This window comes from Eleutherodactylus coqui, chromosome 1 (assembly GCF_035609145.1).
Source record: "Eleutherodactylus coqui strain aEleCoq1 chromosome 1, aEleCoq1.hap1, whole genome shotgun sequence".
Classification (NCBI taxonomy): Eukaryota; Metazoa; Chordata; class Amphibia; order Anura; family Eleutherodactylidae; genus Eleutherodactylus; species Eleutherodactylus coqui.
Genome location: NC_089837.1, coordinates 224,472,213 through 224,496,293, shown reverse-complemented (window position 1 = coordinate 224,496,293; position 24,081 = coordinate 224,472,213). Strand labels below are relative to the sequence as shown.

General features: G+C 47.1%; 1 protein-coding gene across 1 annotated transcript; it reads left to right on the top strand.

Annotated features, from left to right (window-relative positions):
• Positions 1–13,643: 13,643 nt before the first annotated feature.
• Positions 13,644–23,847, top strand: LOC136578550 (nephrocan-like). The gene is made up of 5 exons (XM_066578723.1): positions 13,644–13,889; positions 14,180–14,466; positions 15,692–15,710; positions 17,280–17,286; positions 23,435–23,847. The coding sequence occupies exons 1-5, from the start codon at positions 13,644–13,646 to the stop codon at positions 23,845–23,847; spliced, it is 972 nt and encodes a 323-aa protein (XP_066434820.1).
• Positions 23,848–24,081: the final 234 nt, after the last annotated feature.

Below are 24,081 nucleotides of genomic sequence, written 5' to 3'. Positions count from 1 at the left end.
GGGGTTAGGTCTGCTGTAGATCTGCATCAAAACCTGTGTCAATGATGCAGAATTTAATACAGATTTTCTGCTGTGGAAAGTCTGCACTAATTCGGCTATGTGTGAATGTACCACTGAGGGCGTTTTCACATATGACTGATTTGCTGTGGATTGTGTTGCAGATTCTTGTAGACCCCTACAATAGATTCCACCCTTGCAATTGCTTTCAAATCACCAAAATAATTAGCTTTCTTTATATATTTATATTCCGCAGCGCTTAATCAGTATGACTGCAGGTGGCGGTTGATTACGGTTATCAGGAATTTCAGTAGGTAGGACAGGGGGCATGTTATCAGGCAGAGTACAGACGGGTTTGGTTTAGGAGATGTGGTATGCCTCCCTGAAGAGGTGCGTTTTTAGAGCATGCCTGAAGTTTAGTGTGTCAGTGATTACCCGAATAGCTTTTGGTAGCGCATTCCAGAGGACAGATGCTGCTCTGGAGAAGTCGTGGAGGCGGGAATGAGAGGTTCGAATTAAAGGCGCACTTAGTCTGATTTTGATAGTGGAGCGGAGGGCGCAGGCTGGGTGGTGAATTGAGATGAGGGAAGCAATATAGGGCAGCGCGGTACTGTGGAGAGCTTTGTGGATAAGGGTAGTAAGTTTAAAGTATGCAGTATGCAAATGTGTTATTGCACAATAGTATTACAAGCCTCATACATATTGGGCATCATCATAATTCTATCGAGCACTAGAATACGGGTAACATGTTGTACCACATGGTACTGTACAATTAAGAACACAAAAAGAGACAGTTATGGTTCACGCTAGCAGTTTTGCCTCAGTTTAGGCTGATCCATTTTTGGAACACAACGAAATTCCAACTGAATTAAATCGTTTTTCACTCAATTTTAATTTTTTTTAAACAGAACGGAAGCAATGAAAGCAGTTTTCAGTCTGCTTTTAGTTTTTTAAAATCCCATTGAAAACAAAGTGGGGGGTGGAGCCATTTAATTCAGTCTTAAAGGGGTTGTCCCGCGAAACAAAGTGGGGGTATACACTTCTGTATGGCCATATTAATGCACTTTGTAATGTACATTGTGCATTAATTATGAGCCATACAGAAGTTATTCACTTACCTGTTCCGTTGCTAGCGTCCTCGTCTCCATGGTGCCGTCTAATTTTCAGCGTCTAATCGCCCGATTAGACGCGCTTGCGCAGTCCGGTCTTCTCCTTTCTGAATGGTGCCGCTCGTGCCGGAGAGCGGCTCCTCGTAGCTCCGCCCCGTCACGTGTGCCGATTCCAGCCAATCAGGAGGCTGGAATCGGCAATGGAACGCACAGAAGACCTGCGGTCCACCGTGGGTGAAGATCCCGGCGGCCATCTTCGCAAGGTAAGTATGAAGTCACCGGAGCGCGGGGATTCGGGTACTATCCGTTTGTTTTTTTAAAACCCTGTATCGGGTTTGTCTTGCGCCGAACGGGGGGGGGCTATTGAAAAAAAAAAAAAGCCGTTTCGGCGCGGGACAACCCCTTTAATTCCTTTGTTCTGGACCAACTATTGAAACATGGAAAGCCTGAATGTAGGTAAAACTCTAGTATCGCTGAGCCCTTAAAGAACTTTTCAAATTGTCAATTATTCATGGCCAGTTCCTTATGATAGATCATCAATAGTAGATTGGTGTGGGGTGGAGGATGCGCGGGGATTCGGGTACTATCCGTTTGTTTTTTTAAAACCCTGCTTCGGGTTTGTCTTGCGCCGAACGGGGGGGGGGGGGGGGGGGGGAGGGCTATTGAAAAAAAAAAAAAGCCGTTTCGGCGCGGGACAAATCCCTTTAATTCCTTTGTTCTGGACCAACTATTGAAACATGGAAAGCCTGAATGTAGGTAAAACTCTAGTATCGCTGAGCCCTTAAAGAAGTTTTCAAATTGTCAATTATTCATGGCCAGTTCCTTATGATAGATCATCAATAGTAGATTGGTGTGGGGTGGAGGGGGTGGGTCCTGAATGACATACCCTTTGCTAATCAGCTGTATGCTGAGCTGGCACACTTCTGTACTGCCCTGATTTCTGCGGGAAACAGACAGCTCCGTTTTCACTGCAGTGGCCAGGCCTGGTATTGCTGGCCAAGTTCCCCTTGAAATAAATAGGAACTTGGCCTGCAATACCAAGCCTGGCCACTGCAGTGAGAACAGAGCTGTTCGCTTCCTGCGGAAATCAGCTCAGCGCACAAGTACATTAGCCCAGTGAACAGATAATCAGTAGGATTCCTGAATAACAGGCTTCATTCTATCTACTATTGATGCTCTACGCCGAGGCCAGTCCATAAATAGTTTACAACTGGACAAACCCTTTGAATTATTCAACATAAAAATTAAATACAAGGTATCAAAGTAGTCTTAACCGGGAGAATATATTGTGCAGTATAAGGCCTCATGCCCACGGCCGGGTTGGATTCAGACCCGGTGCCCCGGCAGTGACCCCCAGAGACCCATACTCACCTGTCTGAATCCGCCACGAGTGTCTCAGCCGGTGTGCAGTGCAGGGCATGACGTGCTGGAGCTGGGCTATGACGCGGATTCCCGCAATACTTCTGCAGCGCTCACTGCAGAAGTGTCACAGGACGGACGGCTTCCATTGATTACAATGGAAGCCATCCGCGAGATTTTCCGCACCAAATAAAGCATGCTGCAATTTTTGCCCGTGAGCGGAAAATTGCAGTTGATTTCCGCTCGTGGGCAGGGGAGAATCTTCTATACATAGCATGCTATGGACGGACATTGCTGCGGAATTTACGGTGGGCGCCTGACCACAAATTCCGCACTGAAAATCCATCCGTGGGCATTCGGCCCAAGTGCTAACTTTAAGAAATTAAAACAAGAAAGAGAGTGCAACTGCGGTTTTTACTACCAACTCATTCCCAGCAAAGCCATGAAGCCTCCACAGTCACTAGGAGTATTAAGTTGTGGGGGAGATTTTACTAATACTGGAATGTGTTACAAACCTTGCCACATGATGAGAGGCGTAACGTGAAGCTTCTGGGCCCCAATGCAAAACCTGTAACAGGGCCCCAACTATAATGGTTTATTCACAGTACTGGGCCCCCTAAGGGTCCTGGGCCCGGGTGCAACCGCATCCCCTGCATCCTCTATAGTTACGCCAGTGCACATGATGCTCCTAGCTTATTAAGAGGCCCATTAATCATTATGCCACATCTTGGTGTGCCCGTCCATGCACCAGAATTTCACATTTACACAATAAATTATGCTAATTACTAGCATAAAATAGATAAGTGAAATTAATTTTTCCAGTGGACGAGGTTTCCTGAAGTCTCATCCACATTCCTGGTTCTGTGAAATACTGCAGATTCTTCCCAACAAACTCTGCAATGGGGAATCCACAGCATTTCCAGTGTTCCCCTCTCCGAAGGGGTTATACAGTCCAGCAGAGGCTCCTCTCTGTATGTTACAGTATATTATCCCGCTGTATGGAGGAGACATTTCTCACAGCAACATAAGTAACAACTCATCCCAGCAACCCAAAATACCTCCTGAGCGCTAGCAGGGTCATACTAGCAGCACAGACCCATCAGTGGTCTATGTACTGGTCATACCCTTCCTGTCTGCGCCTGTCTTATAGCCATCACTCACTAGTACTCCGTGCTAGCAGAGTCATACTAGCAGCACAGACCCAACAGCAATCTATGCACTGGTCATACCCCTCCTGTCTGCACCTGTCTTATAGCCATCACTCACTAGTACTCCGTGCTAGCAGGGCCATACCAGCAGCACAGACCCATCAGCAGCCTGCACTGTTCTTACCCCTCCTGTCTCCTCCAGTCTTATGGTCATTACTAGTACTCCGTGCTAGCAGGGTCATACTAGCAGCACAGACCCTGTGCCCTGTTCTTACCCCTCTTGTCTGCTCCAGTCTTACAGCCATCACTCCCTAGTACTTCTATATAAAGAGTCAGCTCTTCTCACCTGCTCAGTCAGAGCAGCAGGTGTAATTCATGGGATGGAATGAGGGTTGGGGATCCACCCAACTCTTCCCCAACCAGTTCCAGGACTGTCCTTATGCTGGACTGGGACACAACATGGTTTTCTTCTATGTTCAAATACAATGGGGCTGATTTATTAGGACCAGTAACTGTGACTGGTTTATGCCTCTTAACCCCTTAGTGACCACCCTATAGACTTTTTACATCCTAGTTTAGTGGGCTTTATTCCCCAGGGATGTAAAAACACGCTCGCTCTGGGGATTAAAGCCACATGGGCTGTGGACGTGACAGCTCCATGCTGTCGGCTAGCCGGAGGTAGACGACAACCTGCAGCGGTCATGGGGGTCCACAGGAAGCCACCCCAGTCACACGATCGCCGGTATCCACCGGATACTGGCGATCGCATAAAAGTGTAAAAAAAAAGTAAATATAAGTTAAAGATTCAGCTCCCCTCTTGGATCGGATCAATGAGGGGAGGTGAAAGTACTCAAACCCGTCCTCTGTGATGTCCCACAACGTTCTGGTCCTTCTCGGACCTGATGTCGCCTTCTGCACATGCGTGCCGGACATAATACGTCAGGCGCATACACAGAAGGGTTCGCGCCCCAAGCTGAGAGCAGGGAGATATCACTGGGGACTGATGTATGCGGTTTCCGGTCACATGATCGCTGCTATCCAATGGATAACAGTGATCATTTAAAGTAAAAAAAGAAAAAAAAGTTTATTAAGCTTAAATTTCACCTCCCCTCACAGATCACATCCATGAGGGGAGATCAAATTACGTACCTAAGGCGCGCGGATTTAACCCGGCTTCTGTGCATGCATCAATTGCCAAAATGGCAGACTCATACACAAAAGCCGCGGATTAAAGGGGTAATTTAAAATCTCCCTGCTCCTGGCTAATAAACGTAGCTGAGAGCCTGGAGATCTCACGGGGTCCGCGTTACGCGGTTCTTAGTCACGTAATCACCATTATGGCAATGGATAACGGCGATCACGTAAAAGTAAAAAAAAAAACTAAAGTTTCACCTCCCGTCACGAATCTGAACCGTGAGGGGAGGTGAAATAACTTACCTAAGGCCTCTAGGAAAATCCCCGATGGGATTCTTATCCGCTGACCTTTCCCGAGCTTCGGCGCATGCGCTTGTCGCCAAAATGAGGGACGCCGAACGCAGAGGCTGAGGAGGGCTCAGGAAATTTAAAATCTCCTTGTTCCTGACTACTAAAGGTAGCCGAGAGCCTGAAGCAGTGACCGAGGGCCGCGGTGAGCGGTCTACAGTCACGTGATCAACGTTATACAACGGATAGTGGCGATCACGTAAAAGTTAAAAACAGTTGAAGTGTAATGCTCCTTTCTATTTGGGCCCCGTTGTGCATCCGGACATAAGATTAGGGCCACAATGGGTATGTTTCTGAACACGGGACAAACAGGGGTATCCATTTTGGGGTGAAAGTCTTCTTTCCTATGTGTGCTGTACAAAAAAAAACAGTTTTTAAAATGACACAATTGCAGAGAAAATGAAAATTGTAATTTTTTCCTTCTGCTGTGCTTAAAGGGGTTGTCTCGCGATAGCAAGTGGGGTTATACACTTCTGTATGGCCATATTAATGCACTTTGTAATATACATCGTGCATTAAATATGAGCCATACAGAAGTTATTCACTTACCTGCTCCGTTGCTGGCGTCCCCGTCTCCATGGATCCGTCTAATTTCAGCGTGTAATCTCCCGATTAGACGCGCTTGCGCAGATGGGTCTTTTCCCTTCGGCTCGCTCCGGCAGCAGCTGCGTTCTGGCTCCGCCCCCTTGTACGCATCATCTCGTAGCTCCGCCCCGTTACATGTGCCGATTCCAGCCTCCTGATTGGCTGGAATTGGCGACGGGGGCGCCAGCAACGGAGCAGGTAAGTGAATAACTTCTGTATGGCTCATATTTAATGCACGATGTATATTACAAAGTGCATTAATATGGCCATACAGAAGTGCATAACCCCACTTGCTATCGTGGGACAACCCCTTTAATAGATTCATTCAAAGACTGTGGAGTCAAAATACGCAATACACCCCTAGATGAATTCATTAAGGGGTCTAGTTTTCACAATTTTGGCGCTTTTAATAAATATACACAAATTCTATCTGTCTATTTTTACCACCTAAATGAAGTACAATATGTGGCAAAAAACCCATGTCAGAACCACTTGGATATGCAAAACCTTTATGGACACGTCAGACTTCCAAAATTTGGCCTGGTCATTACGGTGCAAACAGGCTTGGTCAGTAAGGGGTTAATACATGTGCAATGGGCGGCTCATAGGCCTGAAGAAGAAATCTTTACCAGCTATGAAGCAGTTCTCTGGTATAAATTCTACTCAATATAGTGGATTACCCCCACTTACTTTTCTAAAAGTGTGGAGTGGGGTGTAGAAAGACCAAAAGTTACAAGTCTTAGGCCGCCTGCACACGGGCGGAAATCCCGTGGCGGGATTATCTGCGAGATTTCCGCCACTGAAAGCCTGCATAGGAGTGCATTACAATACGCACTCCTATGCAGACGGCCGTGGTTTGGCCGCGCGAAATCTCGCGCAGCAAACAAACCGCGGCATGTCCTATTTCTGTGCGGGGCTCGCAGACCCTCGCACAGAAACGTCACTCACCCGGCCGCCGGCTGCGGGGGAGTACGCGCTCGTCCCTGCAGGCGCTGGGGTCGGATCGCGCGGTGAGAATCCTCGCCGCCGGATCCGACCCGCTCGTCTGCAGGCGGCCTTACTGCAATGTGCTACTTTTCATTTCTCACCACTTGTCCAAGTTGTGCCAGAGAATCTCAGGTTCAGCTTTCTGTTTATCCATGTGCATATCCCCTCAGAGCATAATACGCGCTATTTATCCATGTGCATAATACGCACTGAGATAGGACATGCCACTTATTTTTTTTTCTGCGATTGTAAATCAATGAGTTCTATTCACTGCATGTGAACGAGCCCTTAGTCTGAGAGACGTATTATAATTGGCACACACTATAGTATCAATTTCTATCTGCTCATGAACTGATACCTATATAAAGAATGAGAAATATGTTGCTTCATTTGACAAGTTTCCTTCTTCTGTTTCTGTGTCAGGAATAATAGAGACAGGACACCGCAACCCGTTATCTCCAGGGCACTGACGTACATACAGGAGTCGCTGGGGCCCGGCCCCTAAGCCAGGAGGGCCCAGAGGGCGCCCTTTCCACTCGCTGACTGACTGCAGAGTTACTGTCACTTGGCGCTCTGCGGCTTCTCCTGCACGCCGGCGCCTCCTCACGGACCTCCGCTCAGTCTCCTTCCCTGTCTTGTTCTCCTCCACGATCACCAGAGGGGAGGAGTCTGAGCGGAGGTCCGGGAGGAAGTGTCTCCGTGCAGGAGAAGCTCCCCGCGGCGCACAGAGTGCCTAGTGATAGGCAGACCGAGGGCTCTACATCGTGCCGCCCTCCCCGACTCCTACAGTCATCCTCAGCCAGCAGGGGAGTGGATGTAGATCGTCCAGCAGCAGCCTGACAGAAAGTGTAAGTACTGACTCACACATGTCTGTCTCAGTGGGGGAGGGGGGTCAGAGCAGCAGGCAGTGTGAGAGGGGAAGGGAATCAGGTAGGGGCATCCTGTGTCAGAAGGGGGAGACAGCCATAAAGGGGCATGGGATGTACCATGCTAGGGCATCCTGTGTCAGAAGGGGCAGAGACAGCCATGAAGGGGCATGGGATGTACCATGCTAGGGCATCCTGTGTCAGAAGGGGCAGAGACAGCCATGAAGGGGCATGGGATGTACCATGCTAGGGCATCCTGTGTCAGAAGGGGCAGAGACAGCCATGAAGGGGCATGGGATGTACCATGCTAGGGCATCCTGTGTCAGAAGGGGCAGAGACAGCCATAAAGGGGCATGGGGTGAACTATGCATGGGCATCCTGTGTCAGAAGGGGCAGAGACAGCCATGAAGGGGCATGGGATGTACCATGCTAGGGCATCCTGTGTGATGGGAGAGCCATAAGCCCATTCTCCCACTGGCGCTGATTACTGCGGCTCTTTGAACGCTGCGGTAATCGCAGTAAAACACTTCCATTGTTTTCCATGGGGCCTCGCAGACATGTGCTCGATTTCGAGCGCTGTTTGCTGTATTTTGCCGGTTTTAGCGCTCCTCATCAATGATGGCGTCCGCTAAACCCAGTATGGACCAAAAATGAAAGTAAAATCCAGCAAAACACAATCCAAATGTCAGAGTTTTGCCGAGCGCCTGTGTGAGAGCGGCCTAAAGCCACGGTCACACACCATCAGTGAAACGCTGCATTTAAAGACGCGATTTTGAGTGGTGTTTAACCCCTTCCCGCCCCATGACGTAAGGGTACGACATGGGAGCGGGGTACTTCCCGGAAAAATGACGTATCCTTACGTCATAGGGATAGCGCGAGATCATGACTGATCTCACACTATCCCACAGCGGGAGGCGGCTGTCAGTCACAGCCGCCCTCCCGCTGCAGCAGCGGGGGTGCATCGGAGATGCGCTCCCTGCTGTTAACCCCTTCCCTGCTGCGATCTATGTAGATCGCGGCATGGGAAGGGTTCACAGATGGAGCGCGCTGCCTCTGTGAAGTTGCTGGGCTCTCGCGATATAATTGCAGAGAGCCTGGCTGGTTGCCATGGCAACAGGATGCCAGATACCGGTGTCTGTGTTGCCAGAGCCTATAATCACTGTATAAGCGATAAGGCATGGCAGGACAGAAGTCCTGCCATGCCTTATCACAGCGATCATCAGTGCTGTGCTGTAAGTCCCTCGGAGGGACACAAGTTGTGTAAAAAAAAAGCTAATAAAAATGTGCAAAAAAAGAAAAATGTAAAAAAGCACCTTTTGTTTTACGCTTTCTCATATCGGCATAAAAAGGGTAAAAAAATAAATAAAATGGCACATATTTGTTATCTACGCGTCCGTAACGACTTGTACAATCAGTTAAACATGCTTTTAATTCGGCATAGCAAAAAGCGTAAAAAAAACGCTAAAAAAACAGAGGCAAAATGCTAATTTTTAGCATTTTGCCTCCCAAAAAATGCAATAAACGTGATCAAAAGAGCCATATATTCCCCAAAATGGTACCAAATAGAAACTACTGAAAAAGCCAAAAATACCTGAAAGTCTGCAAAGCAGACACGGTCGCCATAGGCACGATCGCCATAAGGCAGGCACAATCGCCGTAGGGCAGGCGCAATGGCCTTAAGCCCTGAAGATATGTAGTCAGCCAGACAATAATGTGTGGAGGAGCATAGGCTGACGGACCGCGTTTTGGCCAAAATGCAGTACCAACACCCGCATTTTATTAGTATGCATTAGTATCTTTGTATGTAGTTTGCTAGTTGGTGGGGGAGCCCAAGATGTCAGTCAGTGTGGCCCACCTTGGAGATACAGGACAACCCGCTGTCATATCAGCCAGGGTTGATATCCTGTATGGTGGGTCACCACCCATCTATAGCTGACATCTTTGGTATCGTTCACATGTGCAGGCTATTAGTATATGCAGTCACTCCTCCCCAAACTGGGCTGGGTTGAGTGGGTGACTGCATATTAGCCTGCCGGGAACAAGCTGCTCCTCCACACATTATTGTCTGGCTGACTACATATCTTCAGGGCTTAAGGCCATTGCGCCTGCCCTACGGCGATTGTGCCTGCCTTATGGCGATCGTGCCTATGGCGACCGTGTCTGCTTTTTGCAGACTTTCAGGTATTTTTGGCTTTTTCAGTGAATATGTGTTTTTTTCTTTTTCCTCACCTCTGTGATTTCAAATAGAAACTACAGCTCGTCTCGCAAAAACTAAGCCCTCACAGAGCTCCGTACATAGAAAAATAAAAAAGTTACAGGACTTTGAATGCAGCGATTTAGAAAAAAAAAAAAAAAGGGTTTTCATTGCAGAAAAGTGGAAAAACCTAAAAAAAATATAAGAATTTTGGTATAGTTGTAATCGTACCGACCCGCAGAAAAAATGGATTGTGTCATTGATGCTGCATGATTAACGCTCTAAAAATAATAATCTATGGCAGAATTGATGCGTTTTCTCTCCCTGTTATAAAAAAATAATAATAAAAGTTTTACAACATAGTCTATGTTCCCAAAAAGGGCACCATCAAAAACTACAGTTCGCCACGCAAAAAACAAGCCCTTATACGGCCGCGTCAACGGAAAAGTAAAAAAGTTATGACTTTTAAAAATTGGAGATGAAAATCTGCCAAAAATCATTGCGTCCTTAAGCCCAAAATAGGCCGTGTCATTAAGGGGTTAAGAACGCATTGTACAGCTCTACACTGCGATTTTTACGCACCCCATCATTATAAGGGGCGATGAGGTGCGTTAAAAAGTGCTTAAACACATGAAAATAGAGCAGACAGCGTTGTACAGCGTTTACTGCCGTGTTTGAAACGCCGCGGTAAACGCTGTAAAAAAGCGGTGTGTGTGAAAGTGGCCTAAGGGTATATTCCTAAGTACGTAAAATGGCGCAGATTGTCCGCAGCGGAGAATTCACACAAGTTCCGCATCAAAACCACATCAGAAAAAAATGTCAAAATCCGCGCCCTTGGTGAAGGCTTTGGCGCAGGTTTTTATGTGTATCCGCAGCAGGTTTCACCCTTCCAATTTTCTTTTGTGGTTTTGATGCAAAATTTTGTGCGGATCGGCCGACTGAAACAAGAGCTGTTTTCCACTACTTGGGCACAGACCCCAAGACCAGTCTCACACGGGTGATAACGCAGAATTATGAAGCCCCGGCTTTTCAATGGTTTCTTTCACATTTTAGATGTTTTCACTGATGTGATGTTGCATGGAAAAACAAATCGCTGCCTGCCCTATCTTTGTGCGTTCTGCTCTTTTTTATCGCCCATGTTTCCCTATGGAGTCTTCGTTTTATCGTATCGCACGAACTTGCGATTTTAGTGCAATGCGATTTTTAACATTAGAAAGTCCTATTGTTTTTCTCGCGTGAAAACTGCAAACGACGGCAATGTTTTTGTGAAAAAAGCATCACTGACGCTCTATGAGAAAAACTGCAATATTGCTGCAATTTTGCGATCGCCCTTGTAAATCTAGCCTAAGGGCATGGGGAGGGGGGCCCAAGCTAAACTTCTGCACCCGGGCCCATGAGCCTCTAGTTACGCCCCTGCTCCAGGGGGAATGGCCGCTCTGTACAGGCCCACAATTCTGCAATTTTTTGTGTAGAATGGCCATTCCCTCTGGAACAACTCCAATAGTAACAGTGTCCTCCTCCCCTCGTGTCCCTAATAATAACAGTGCCCTCTGCAGTGGCCCCAATAGTAACACTGCCCCCTGGGGTGGCCCCAATAGTAACACTGCCCCCTAGGGTGGCCCCAATAGTAACAGTTCCCCCTGGAGTGGCCCCAATACTAATAGTGCCCCCACATCTCAAAAAGCTCAAACTGTGCAAGATGAAGAAGAGTACCAACCAGAAGAAATTCAATGTTGACAACATAAAGCTTATGTATGCTGCGGGAGTAAGGCCTCGTTCACGCGGGTGACAAAGTCGCGCGATTTTGTAGCGTTGCTACAATGCTACAAATTGCATGTATGAGAACCCCATGATTTCCTATGTTTTGTAGGTTCGGCAATATGCATGCAACTCGTGAGGTTTTGTAGACCATGTTTCCCTTTGGAGCGTTCCTCTCTGTTGCATCACATTGCAGAAAAACGTGTGTTACCATGCAGGGCGGCGCTGGGTCCCGCGGCCGGCGCGCGCCGCTCCGAGGTCGGCTTCGGCGTCCCGGAGCGGTGCTGTCAGGGATCTCTCGGCGGCGTGGAGCAGCCAGCGTGCCGCGGCGTGGGCGTGTCCGCCCGTAGGGTGCCACCCGCTCTCATCCACCTCCCTTATGCAACAGTGGGAGAGTCGGCTCCTCCCACTCTCCGCCCCGGGGCGGAGGCTTTTAGTTAAAAGGCTGGCAGTGACCTGAACTCACTGCCAGTTATTGGTTCTGCTAGCCTCTAGTCAGGTCTATTCTAGTCTGTCCTAGTTGCTTGTCAGTATCTTTTCGTTTGCCTGAGAGCTACACCTCCAGCCTTGATTCACCTAGTAGTTTTGTTGGTCTGTTACACCTGCCTCTTCTGTCGGCACTCTGTCCCCTGTTAGTAGTTCCATCTAGGCAGTCGCCAGGTCCCTAGCCAGTGCAGGGACTGCCGCCCAGTTGTCCGCCTGGGGTTAGCCAGGGCCGAGGCAAGTAGGCAGGGACAGTGGGGTGCAGGAGATCAGGGCACCCCAACTGGCGCTCGGGGGGCAGAGTGCCGTAACAACGTGGTTTTTGTGCGGTGCGATGCAACTTTGATAGTAGGAAATCTTACTGTCAAGGCCTAAACTAAGCCCTAGCTGCAGGGGGAAGAAATACACATACATCACCTTAGACGCGCTGTCAGCCCGGCCACATCTTCTCCTTGGGTCCCGGCACTGATCTTCTTCTCTTCTGGACGGGAATTAAAAAATCCCTGCCTTTATCAAGCGCTGGCTGTGATTGGCTGACACTTAGCCAATCACAGCCAGCGGTCGATGAACGGCTGCGAATGAAGCAATCACATGTTTCCAATCTAGAGTACTAGAGCCTCCATGCCCACCCCTATCACATCATGTATCCGAGCTAGAGGCAGTACAACAGGGTACTAGAGCCTCCATGCCCACCCCTATCACATCATGTATCCGAGCTAGAGGCAGTACAAAAGGGTACTAGAGCCTCCATGCCCACCTGTATCACATCTTGTATCCAAGCTAGAGGCGGTACAACAGCGTACTAGAGCCTCCCCTCAAGTGTTCAGTTTTCTGCAATAAACCATCCTTTTGCTCTGATATTGTAATCACTTACTTATATCAATGTTACAATCAAACATAGAAAGCTTCATTTGATTCCGACAACTACTTCTAGGGAAGGGATTCTTTTTACAATGAGTGTAAACATGATAGTAACTCTGGTTTTATGGTCTCTTACATAAGATATGCAATATTGCCAGCAGCTAGAATGTTCCAATAAATAATGAAGGGCAGCCATCCTGGCTAGAAAAGACCACTGTACAATGCGATTATTTCTGCTGCTAGTGGGAGAGATTATATAGATGACAGTATATTAGGAAGCCTAAGTCCTATAATAGACATGTGGAATGACCCTGGATGAATATATAAGTATATATTTTGCCAGGCACAACCTGGAGGGCATCAGTTTTCTCTATGTTGGTTTTCAAGCTTTTGATTGTGGTCAAGGGGTGATCATGTTGCTAAGCCATGCACTTTAGAGAAATCTCGAATGCAACCTATTCAGCGCTAGTAAGTTGTTGTAAGGTCTATTCATGTCTTATGTACCCATGATAGTGTGACAAAAATAACCGCTACAGTACCAGCTTTTGATATATCATATTTTCTGTCAGTTTTCAGGCTTCAGTGAGATGCAAGGCTTGGAAGAATTAGTACTATTTTCCAGTGGCATAGAAACCATTGAAAACAATACGTTTAAAGCAATGAATAACTTGAAGATGTTGGAAATATGGAACAATAGACTGACCGCAATTCCCAGATCACTACCCTCAACACTGGAAGTCCTAAAATTGGGTGATAATTCAATTCCTTCATTCAGTCACCAATCTCCTTCCTTCCCAATCTCAAGTATCTGAATATGGAGAACAACAAGCTGATGTTCTTCTATGAAAACTGCTTCACCCATTTTCCAGGCTTACAATATCTCAGGTTAGCTGGAAACCAAGTTGTTAAAGCTCCACCACGACTACCTAAATCCCTCCTGTCCTTGAGGTTAGAGAGAAATCTTATAAAAAGTGTGTCTATAAGAGATTTAAAGCAACTGGAAAATCTTTTTGATCTTAATCTTTCTGGAAATCAGTTGTTTTCAGCAGATGGTCTACAAGTTGTCACTAGAGATGAGCGAGTATACTCGCTAAAGGCAATTACTCGAGCGAGCATTGCCTTTAGCGAGTACCTGCCCGCTCGAGACTGCAGGTTCGGGTGCCGGCAGCGGGCACGGAGCTGCGGGGAGAGCGGGGTGTAACGGAGGGGAGATCTCTCTCTCCCCGCCCGCTCCCTCCTGCTGACAGCCGCTACTCACCGCTCCCCTACACCGGCACCCGAATCTGCAGTCTCGAGCGGGGGAGATACTCGCTAAAGGCAATGCTCACTCGAGCAATTGCGTTTAGCGAGTATACTCGCTCATCTCTAGTTGTCACCAATCTTACATCTTTAGATCTCTCCAAGAACCAACTCTCCGCTATCCCTCAAAAACTACCCTCTAAATTACAGCGACTTGACTGCAGCAATAATCAGGTTTCAAGAGTAACAGAGAAAGACATGAGAGACCTGACCAACCTTAAACATCTTTTCCTGGATAATAATGGCATGATTGTATTTGAGGACAAATCACTTCAGTGGTGTGTTCGCTTGTCCAACTTGGCTATGGAACAGAATCTTCTAACTTCTATTCTGTTGGGGTAAGTGCTTATTAAGCCATGAAATTGAATGTTTTCATACTAAATTGTTGTAATTTAAAGGCGCTTTCCAGAAGTCCAATATTGATATCAATATTTGATCAGTCGGAGTCCGCCACTTGGGACCCTGCCAATGAGCTGTTTGAGGAGGCCACAGCTTCTTCACTGCATACCAGGCAGAACATCACATGTCATAATGCGGGTGCCGGCGATGCCAGCTCAATCCCATTCACTTGTCAGGCCACATGACGAATGAATGCTTAAGAGTAGGCCACAGTGCTTACCTGAGTGCCATGGTCTCTTCAGACAGGTGAATGGTGGGGGTCCTGGATGGCAGACCCCCACTAATCAGAAATTGGTGACATATTCTAAGGATAGATCATTGATATTGGGATCACAGAAACCCCTTATAAGAGGATTTTCTCATTGTAACAAAGTCTGACATCAGATGTGTCACAATGATTACATCTGTGGGAGTAGACGAGCTAGGGCCAATGCATTATCCAACACAACTGGGATGTGAGACTAATTTCAACACTCCTGTCAATAGTCATTATGTTGCTTCAGTCAGTGGTCTACATCAGAAGTATTCACCAACATATACTGCTAATGGAGGCCTCCAACATATGCCACCTTATAGGCTTTCTGCGGGATACTTTGACCAAAAACTCTTATTGTAAAACAGGGTTTTCATTTTTTTTTTTTTACATCCTTCTGTTTCTTTGCAACTTTTAGGCTTTCATTTACTCTTACAAGGTTGGATTTTTTCAATAATTGTCTTTTTATTAACAGTTTTTATTACCAAACAAAGAAAATTGTTATTACTTTGTTATGTATAACATTTTGCAGTGAAATACAACTGGAACAATATTCAAAGTAAAATCAAAACAGAATAATAAAAAAAAAAGGGGGGGGGGAAGAGTAAATATAAGGAGGTACACTTATGAAGATGGGTGACGACTTATCTGTAGTTAATATTATCAAGTATTATAGTACTACCGTATGTTTCTGGAAGTTGGGTAAGGGGGATGTTGGAACCGATGGGGGGGGGGGGGGGTCGGACCATATGGGGTCTCGTCATACCAAACTGGTCAATCTTAGCATGCAAGATGGGGAGGTGGCGCCCCTTGTACTTTCCGGCTATCTCGTTATTTAAGCAATTTCTGTTGTTCACCTCTCGGGCCTCCGCCCCTCTCATATGGGGTTTTTGGTCGTAAAATCTAGCCAGGTTGCCCAAAAAGTTGTTCGTGAGGCCCTAGGGGCGAATCTACGCGAGTAAGCCTCCTCCAGATAGAAGGTGCGGTTCACTGAATTCCTTACTTCTAATATAGAGGGGGCCTCTTTTGATTTCCAGTGTTTGGCAATTACTATCCTTGCCGCTAGGAGAATGTGTGAGGTGAGAGCCGAATAGAAGGGGGATAGCTTATTCGTGTTTAAGAAGCATAGTGCCAGCGTTGGGTCAGGAGTTACATATTGGTGGGTGACTGAGTAAATGAAGTTAAATACTGCGTTCCAGAACGACCTTATTACTGGGCAGAGCCACCACATATGAAAGTATGTGCCTTTTGCCCCACACTCTCTCCAGCAGGACTCCGGGGCTAGGTTGCTCATTTTGCTTATTCTTGCTGGGGTAAGGTACCAGCGGAGGAATATCTTCTGGGATGTTTCCCAGTGGGTTATGCCGTGTGAGATCTTTTTCGTCCACGCGAGAGCCCTACTCCAGTCCTCCAGACTAAATGTTTGTTTAAAGTCAAGCTCCCATAATATCATGTGGGCCGATTTAGTCTGGGAGATCTGGGAGAACGAGCTCTCATAGAAGGTAGATATGCCTCCAGAGACCTCTGTTGAGAGCGAGAAGAAAGTGAAGGCCGTTTTAGGGAATATTGGTTTGTTAGTATCTAACAAATGTAGTGCGTATCTTAGTCTCAGATATGAGAAACCTAGTTTATTGGGGAGGTTGAATTTTCCATTTAGTGTGGGGAAGTCCATTATTGCTCCTTCCCTATATAGGTCTCCAACCTTTTTTATTCCGGCTCTTTCCCAAGTCCCATATTCAAAGTCTGGGAGTATTGAAGAAAGGAATCTCAAGGGAAGGGATACGGCCGAGACCTTTTCCGAGGTGGAAGAAACTAGTTGGTTCCATATCTGAACCGACACCTGGAGACTTGGTAGAGTATGGATCGGTAGTGGGGGGGGGGGGCTAACTCCGAGGAGGGAGATCAGGGGGGCTCCTAGAGCTGTTGTTTCTATGCTCACCCACTTTTTGGGTGAAGAGGAAGCCCACCAATGCTTAATTTGGTCTAGTATGGTAGCTGCGAAATATCTCTTAATATCGGGGGCTCTCATACCTCCTAATTCATATGGTTTTGCCAGAGTGGAGAATTTTATTCTGGCATGGGCTCCCCCCCAGATGAACTGATTAATTAGGGATTGAAGTTTAGTTATAAATTGAGAAGAGATTGGGATTATTACTGTTCTGAAAACATAGAGAATGCGGGGTAGGATCATCATTTTAACCGCTGCTATCCTGCCCGCCCAGGAAATGAAAGGTTTACGAAATTTGCCTAAAATACTGGGGATACGGTTCAGAAGTGGCAGGTAGTTTTTGGAGAAGGTGAGGGAGCTGGGATAGGTTATGTTAATTCCCAGATATGGGATGGAACCGCTGCACCAGGTGAAAGGGGACGATTCCGTAATGGTCTTGGTCGTCTTGGCGTCCAATCCTAAATTTAACATTTGCGATTTCGTGTTGTTAATTTTATAGTATGAGACGTTTCCAAATTGCTCTAGGGTGGACTGGGCATGTGGCAGGGAAGAGGTTGGGTTTGTGATGGCTAATATGACATCGTCCGCGTATAGACCGATCTTGTGTTCTTGTGATGCTACTTTAATCCCCTGTATGTTTGGGTTGGTTCTGAACTTTTCGGCCAGCGGCTCCATTATGAGGGCAAATATTAGGGGCGAGAGGGGGCACCCCTGTCTTGTACCATTGGAGATGACAAATGGGGAAGAGAGGCAGCCCGAAGAGAATACTCTTGCGGACGGTGCCGAATATAGTGACATAATTGCTGTCTTGATACGCCCTGAAAACCCGAACCTTTCCAGGGTGGCTTCCAGGAACCCCCAGTGAATTCGGTCGAATGCTTTTTCAGCATCCAGCGCTAAAAGCATTGCAGGTATACCATTCCTTTCTGCCACCCTGACTAGATTCAGGAATCGTCGGGTACCGTCCGGTGCTTGTCTTTGAGGGACGAATCCCACTTGGTCTGTTGCTACCAGCATCGGAAGAATCGAGAACAGTCTCACACTAAGAATTTTTGCATATATTTTCACATCTGTGTTCAACAGGGAGATGGGTCGGAAGTTGGCTGGAGATGTATTCTCCTTCCCTGGTTTGGGAATTGTAACAATCAGAGCCTCCAACATCTCAGATGGGAAGGAGCCGTTTTCCATTGCCCCGTTGAACACAGATGCCAGATGGGGGGCCAGGAGTGCAGCGAATTTTTTATAATAGCCGTTTGAGAAGCCGTCTGGGCCCGGAGTTTTATGGGGCTTTAGTAATTTAATAGAGTCTAGCACTTCCTGAGAGGAGATTGGCATAGAGAGGCTATCTAATTGCTCGGGGGAGAGGTGGGGTAGGTTCATGCTTTGTAAGAAGTTCTGGATTTCCTCTTTTTGGGGGTGGTGGATACTGTCGTTGTTCTTTAAATTATATAAAGAGGAATAATACGTGGCGAACGTGTTCGCTATCTTTTGAGGGTGGAAGATTTTTCTGCCCTGTGGATCGAGGAGGTATCTAACCCTTTCTTTAGTTTTGAGATTTTTAAGTTGTTTCGCTAACAAGGCCCCTGTTCTATTGTCGTGTGCATAGAATTGCATTTTGAGTTTTTGAAATGTGGTGTCGTGCTTGGCGACTAACAGGTTTTGGAGCTTCGGCCGGAGGTTGAAGAGGTCTGATGTTCTTTGTTGAGTTGGTTCTTTTTTATTTAATGAATCTAAGACTCTAATCTGGTCTTCCTCTCTCTTTCTTTTGGCTTTTGCTCCAAGTTTAATAAACATGCCCCTCATGAAGGCTTTATGCGCGTTCCACACTGTGGACACGCTCGGGACCGATCCTATATTGTTCGCGAAGAATCTCTCTATTTCCTCCTTAAGCGGTAGTTCGTGTTCAGGGTGGTTTAAGGTGTATTCATTTAGTCTCCACGGGAATGATGGGGAGTAATTGAATTTTTCTTCGAGGGTCAAGGATATGGGGGCGTGGTCAGACCATGATATCATTCCAATATCCGCCCTCAGAACTCTCTCCAGGCCCCTCCGTGGCACCAGGAACATATCAATCCTAGAGTAAGATGCATGTGGTGCGGAGAGAAACGTGTAGTCCCTCTCCGATCCGTGCATGCACCTCCACACGTCATATAATTCTTCGGAATGAATGATTGGGACAATAGGTGACATGCCCCTGCTGCTCGCAGTGGAGTCCAGAACCGGGTCCACCACCGAGTTTAAATCTCCTCCGATCACCAGATTACCCTGCCATATTTTAGCCACCTCTGATAGGACGTGTTTGAGGAATTTAGCCTGTTGTTTAAATGGGAAGTAGACATTTACCAGTGTATAGGTAATGGTGTTAATTTCACAGACTAATATTAGAAATCGGCCGGCTGGGTCTACGTATATATTTTTTGAGAGAATGTTACATTCCGGCTAATGGCTATCATTACGCCTTTCTTTTTTTTTCTCTGTATTTGATGCTAGGAAGAGGTTTGGGAATTTAGGGTGGTTACAGGAGGGGTGTTTGTCTTTCAGAAAATGGGTCTCTTGGGCGAAGAAGACATCCGAGTGGGATTTGAGAGCTTGTTTCCAGAGCATGCTACGTTTGTACGGGCTATTTAAACCTTTTACATTCAAGGATGTGATGTTAATAGGCATGGCTAATGGGTAGTCTATGGGCTGGGATGTCGTAGCGTCTTTTCATATTGGGTATAGCGGGGGGGGGGGGGAAGTGACCTCCTAAAAAACTTTTTATAACTATAAATGGCATAAGAAGAGAAACCATTCTTAACGAATAACATAATCAAAATATTGTTCAACCAGCGCCTATGCGCACTGGGTGAATAAACATTGGGGGGTGGTGGCATTCCAAACCATCAACATTTTGGCTCCATGACGGAGAAATATACATGGGGGGGTCGAGACCTTATACTGCACCAGTTCATGTGTGTCTGCCGTGCTTGTCTGCTGTCTTCCGTTCGTGTTCCATTCTTGGAGGGGGCTCCTCTGCTGATCTCGTGGGCTTCCGAAGGGTAGTAATCCCCCATTGTTTCAGGAGGGAGGCGCCTTCTTCTACTGTATTTGCAACTTGAAGAGTTCCATTTTTAGAGATCAGCAGCTTGGTTGGGAATCCCCATCTATACTTGATGTGTGCCTCTTGTAAAGCTGCTGTTATTTCTGCATATTTTCTACGTGACTGCAGAGTGGCGGCCGAAAGATCCGGGAATATTTGTATATTTTCATATGGGGCCGGCAGTGTGCCTCTACGCCTTCCAACTGAGAGGATTTCCTCTTTAATTTTGTAGAAATGTATCCTTGCTAGGATGTCCCTTGGTGCAGACTCAGGGACGGAGCGAGCTTTCGGGATTCTGTGGGCTCTGTCAACCGCATATTCCAGTTCAGGGAGGTCCGGAAGAAGCGTTTGCAGTAATTTAAGTATATATTGTGGAATGTCAGGAGGTGAGACATCTTCCGGGATTCCTCTAAATTTGAGATAGTTTCTTCTGGATCGGTCTTCCAGATCTGTAACTTTTTCTCTCAGGTATGCGACTTCTTCTTCTAGACTACCATGGGCGTCTACTAGTTTGTTGTGAGCTTTGGTATATTCTCCCATTTTTTGTTCGATATGGTCAGTTCTGGTAGCTAGATGGTGTATGTTAGATTGTAATTGTCCATAGAGGTTTTGTATATCTTTGGAGATGTCTTTTTGTAGCGAGATTAACATGTTCTTTAGAGCATTTATAGTTAAGGGACTTTCTGAGTCCGGGTAGGCTTGAAGGTTGTTGGTGGCCTCTATCTGTGGAGGGGTTTCTTGAGTTTTGTTGTTTTGGTTCTTTTTTGCCTTCCGGACCTTTTGTGGGGGGGTGGGGGGGGGAGGCTGGTGAAGGGTCTTGAGCATTCCTTTTGCTACCACTTCTGTGAGGGGTGTTGGGGCTGCCTGGGGTAGGTGGAAGAGATCCTGGAGATGAGTTTTGGGATAATGCCGCAGGACTTTGATTGTTGGATATTTCTTCGGTTTCACGGTTATGTGGGTGAGGCGTACAGGGTTTGTTTCTATTGCTCCGTGGGCCTGGTGGAAAATATTCTGAGAGTCTCCTGGGGACAGTTGTTTTGACACGTCGCTTGACCATCCTGTATAGTTATTGTCTGGATATGCGTTATGAATTAGGTATTGCTTATATATATACTAGCCTGCCAGAAGGTGTGTTATTTATGGAAGGCGTTGGAAGGCGTAGTTGAGTTGTATAGAATTCTTCAGATGCTCATTGGTGCTGGGTGGTCTTGTTGTGTGCTGCTTTGGAGCCGCATGTAGCGGGTAAGGTTATGACATTTAGTTCTGCTATTCCATCTTGAATGCCGTGGGGCTGCACTCCCACAGAGTTCTGGAGGGTTAGTTAAGTATGGCTTTGCCCGGTGAGAGACCTTTCTTTAACTTGATCTAGGATTAGAACTACTCAAGCTAAGTGTGAGTAGATGCCTATGGAGTGGCGAGTGTTTTGGATTAGAGAGTCTTTCGGCCACACGGGGACTTTGTTGTTTGCGTCTGTTGGGTGTGGGGCGTGCTGATCCCCTGGGGGTGCCGGGGTCAAATTTTCTGGTTTAAAGGGGTACCCTTCTCGGTTCTGCAGTGTCTGTGTGGTGCTGGGGAGGGAGGGCAGCAGCAGTCCGCAGCCGTAATTTTTGGCGCAGCGTCTCCTCCTGTAAGGTTGCGGCGGATTCCGTGCAGCGTTGTGGTTGGGGAGATTTTACTCCCTGTGTTTGTCTGGGGGAGCCCTCTTTAGGGCACTGGAGGGGAACCGGCTCTGCTCTTCCCTTTCTTATCACCCTTTTACAGAGGCTGCGAGGGTGGGGGGAGCTCCCAGCGCCCCTTCCTTTATATGCTCAGCAGCTGAGGGCTTTTGTCTGTGCAGGGGCTTAGTACCCCAAAGCCTCAGGGTTTATTATGCAGGCCCCAGGCTTATGAGTCTGCCTGGAGGGGCCGTGTTGTGCTTAGGGAGAGGGAGAGCGGGGGGTCCGGGTCCCGCTAGCGTTATCGCGGGTCTCCTGCCTTCTCCCAGGCTACCGCTGCCGGCTGCTGCCCGGTCCTCCTTTTCTCCCCAGCGTCCTACCTCTCGCCGCTCGGGGGCCTCTGACCGCTGCCTCCTCCCCTCGTTCAGGGCCGGAGGATCGCTCTTGCCGCTGCGGAGGGCTTCCCTGCCTCTCTCCCCCCCGGCTGCTCCAACTTCCGGTCCGCTCGGCGCTCACTTCCGGTCCACGGTTCCCGGCACCGCAGCCCGCGGCTTTCTCCCGGCAAGCAGGCCGCACTTCGCTCCGCCGCCGATTCGGATGTGGAACGGCTCCTTCTGTTCCTCTGACCCCGGGGATGTCCACCGTCTGCTCCAGCGGTCTCCCAGGCGCCTTCTCTCTCAGGTATGTGCCTGTTTATCGTAGGCTGCAGCGGAGCTCTGACTCCTGCGACTTTCCCGCCGCTCGCCAAGCCACGCCCCTCACAAGGTTGGATTTTAACCCCTTAAGGACATGGCCTATTTTGGCATTGAGGACCAAACGATTTTTGGTATTTTTTCATCTCCATTTTTCAAAAGCCATAACTTTTTTATTTTTCCGTCGACGCGGCCGTATAAGGGCTTGTTTTTTGTGTGGCGAACTGGGGTTTTTATTGGTACCATTTTTGGTACATAGACTACATTGTAAAACTTTTATTATTTTTTTTTATGATCGTAGGGAGAGAAAATGCATCAATTCTGCCATAGATTTTTTTGGTTTTTTAAAGCGTTAATTATGCAGCATAAATGACACACAAATTTTTTTTCTGCGGGTTGGTACGGTTACAACGATACCAAAATTCTTATATTTTTTTTAGGTTTTTCCACTTTTCCACAATAAAAACCCTTTTTTTTTGGAAATTATTATTTTTTTCTAAACTTGCTGCATTCAAAGTGCTATAACTTTTTTATTTTTCCATGGACGAAGCTCTCTGGGGGCTTATTTTTTGCGAGACGAGCTGTACTTTTTATTGGTACCATTTTGGGTTACACACGTTTTTTTAAATCAGTTTTAGTGCGTTTTTTGGGAGGCAAAATGCTAAAAATTAGCATTTGACCTCAGTTTTTTAGCATTTTTTTTAATGCTTTTTGCCGTGCAGGATAATAAGTGCATTCAATGTATTGTACGCATCGTTCCAAACGCGTCGATACCAAATATGTGGGATTTTTAATAAAAAAAAAAATTTGCTAATATGAGAAAAAACATTTTTATTTTTTGTACTTTATTTTTCTCTTTTTTTTACACAGTCTGTGTCCCTCTGAGGGACTTTTACTGCAGCACTGCAGATTGCTACGATAAGGCATGGCAGGACTTATCTCCTCGCTTATTATAGCGATTACAGGCTATGGCAATACAGGACGCTGGTATCTGGCATCCTGTTGCCATAGCAACCAGCCGGGCTCTCGCGATGTTATCGCGAGAGCCGGCTGGAGTCACAGAGGGAGCGAGCTTTCTCTGTGAACCCTTTCCCTGCCGCAATCTACTTAGATCGCGGCAGGGAAGGGGTCAACAGCAGGGGGCGCATCTCCGATGCCCCCCGCTGTTGCAGCGGGACGCCAGCTACTAGTGACAGCCGGCTCCCGCTGCAGGATAGCGCGAAATCTGCTATGATCTCGCGCTATCCCCATGACGTACTCTTACGTCATGGGGCGGGGAGGGGTTAAAGGAAAAAAGATAGATCATGTTGGAGTCCATGATGTAAAACATTTGAACCAACTTCAAGTTCTGAACCTTCGAAACAATAAGCTCACTTGTATACGTGAAGTTTTAGAATCCTTGCCTCGCTTGAGACACCTCTACTTAGATGGGAACCCCTGGAATTGCACCTGCAGTCTTCTTACTGTTAGAAGATTGCTACTAGAAAAAGGAACTGACATTAAGGAAGGGGAGTGTGCAGAGCCCCCATATTGCCGTGGGGAGAGGTGGATGTCTTCTAATTCCATGCTAAGACAGTGTGAAACTTCCTATACTTTTGACAAAGGCAAAGAAAGTAAGAAAAAACTGAAGGTTCCTGAGGTATCAAATGGGAAACCTCACATAGATGATGAGGATTATGATACAGAATACTGAAGTACTTTTTATCCCCATGACATTTATTGGATATGGACTTAAAGGGATTGGCTCAGAACCACCGACAGGTGTCAGCGCTTTCCATAGCAATGCTATGGGAAGCGTTGGCCAGCGTGGTTGGACAGGGGGCCTTCCGCAGCATTTCCGCATCCACAACAAAGTCAAAATGATGCTGTCTTCCGAAGTCTTCAGCTATCAGCGCACTCCTTTCTCCGGTATGCAGTACCGCTTGAC

What these genes read in the sequence shown, in the direction of transcription:
- LOC136578550 (XM_066578723.1), top strand. Translation starts at nt 13,644, where the DNA reads ATGGAGAACAACAAGCTGATGTTCTTCTATGAAAACTGCTTCACCCAT. An exon ending in TTTCAGCAGATGGTCTACAA is followed by an intron (nt 13,890 to 14,179) that starts GTTGTCACTAGA and finishes GCGTTTAGCGAG; the next exon opens with TATACTCGCTCATCTCTAGT.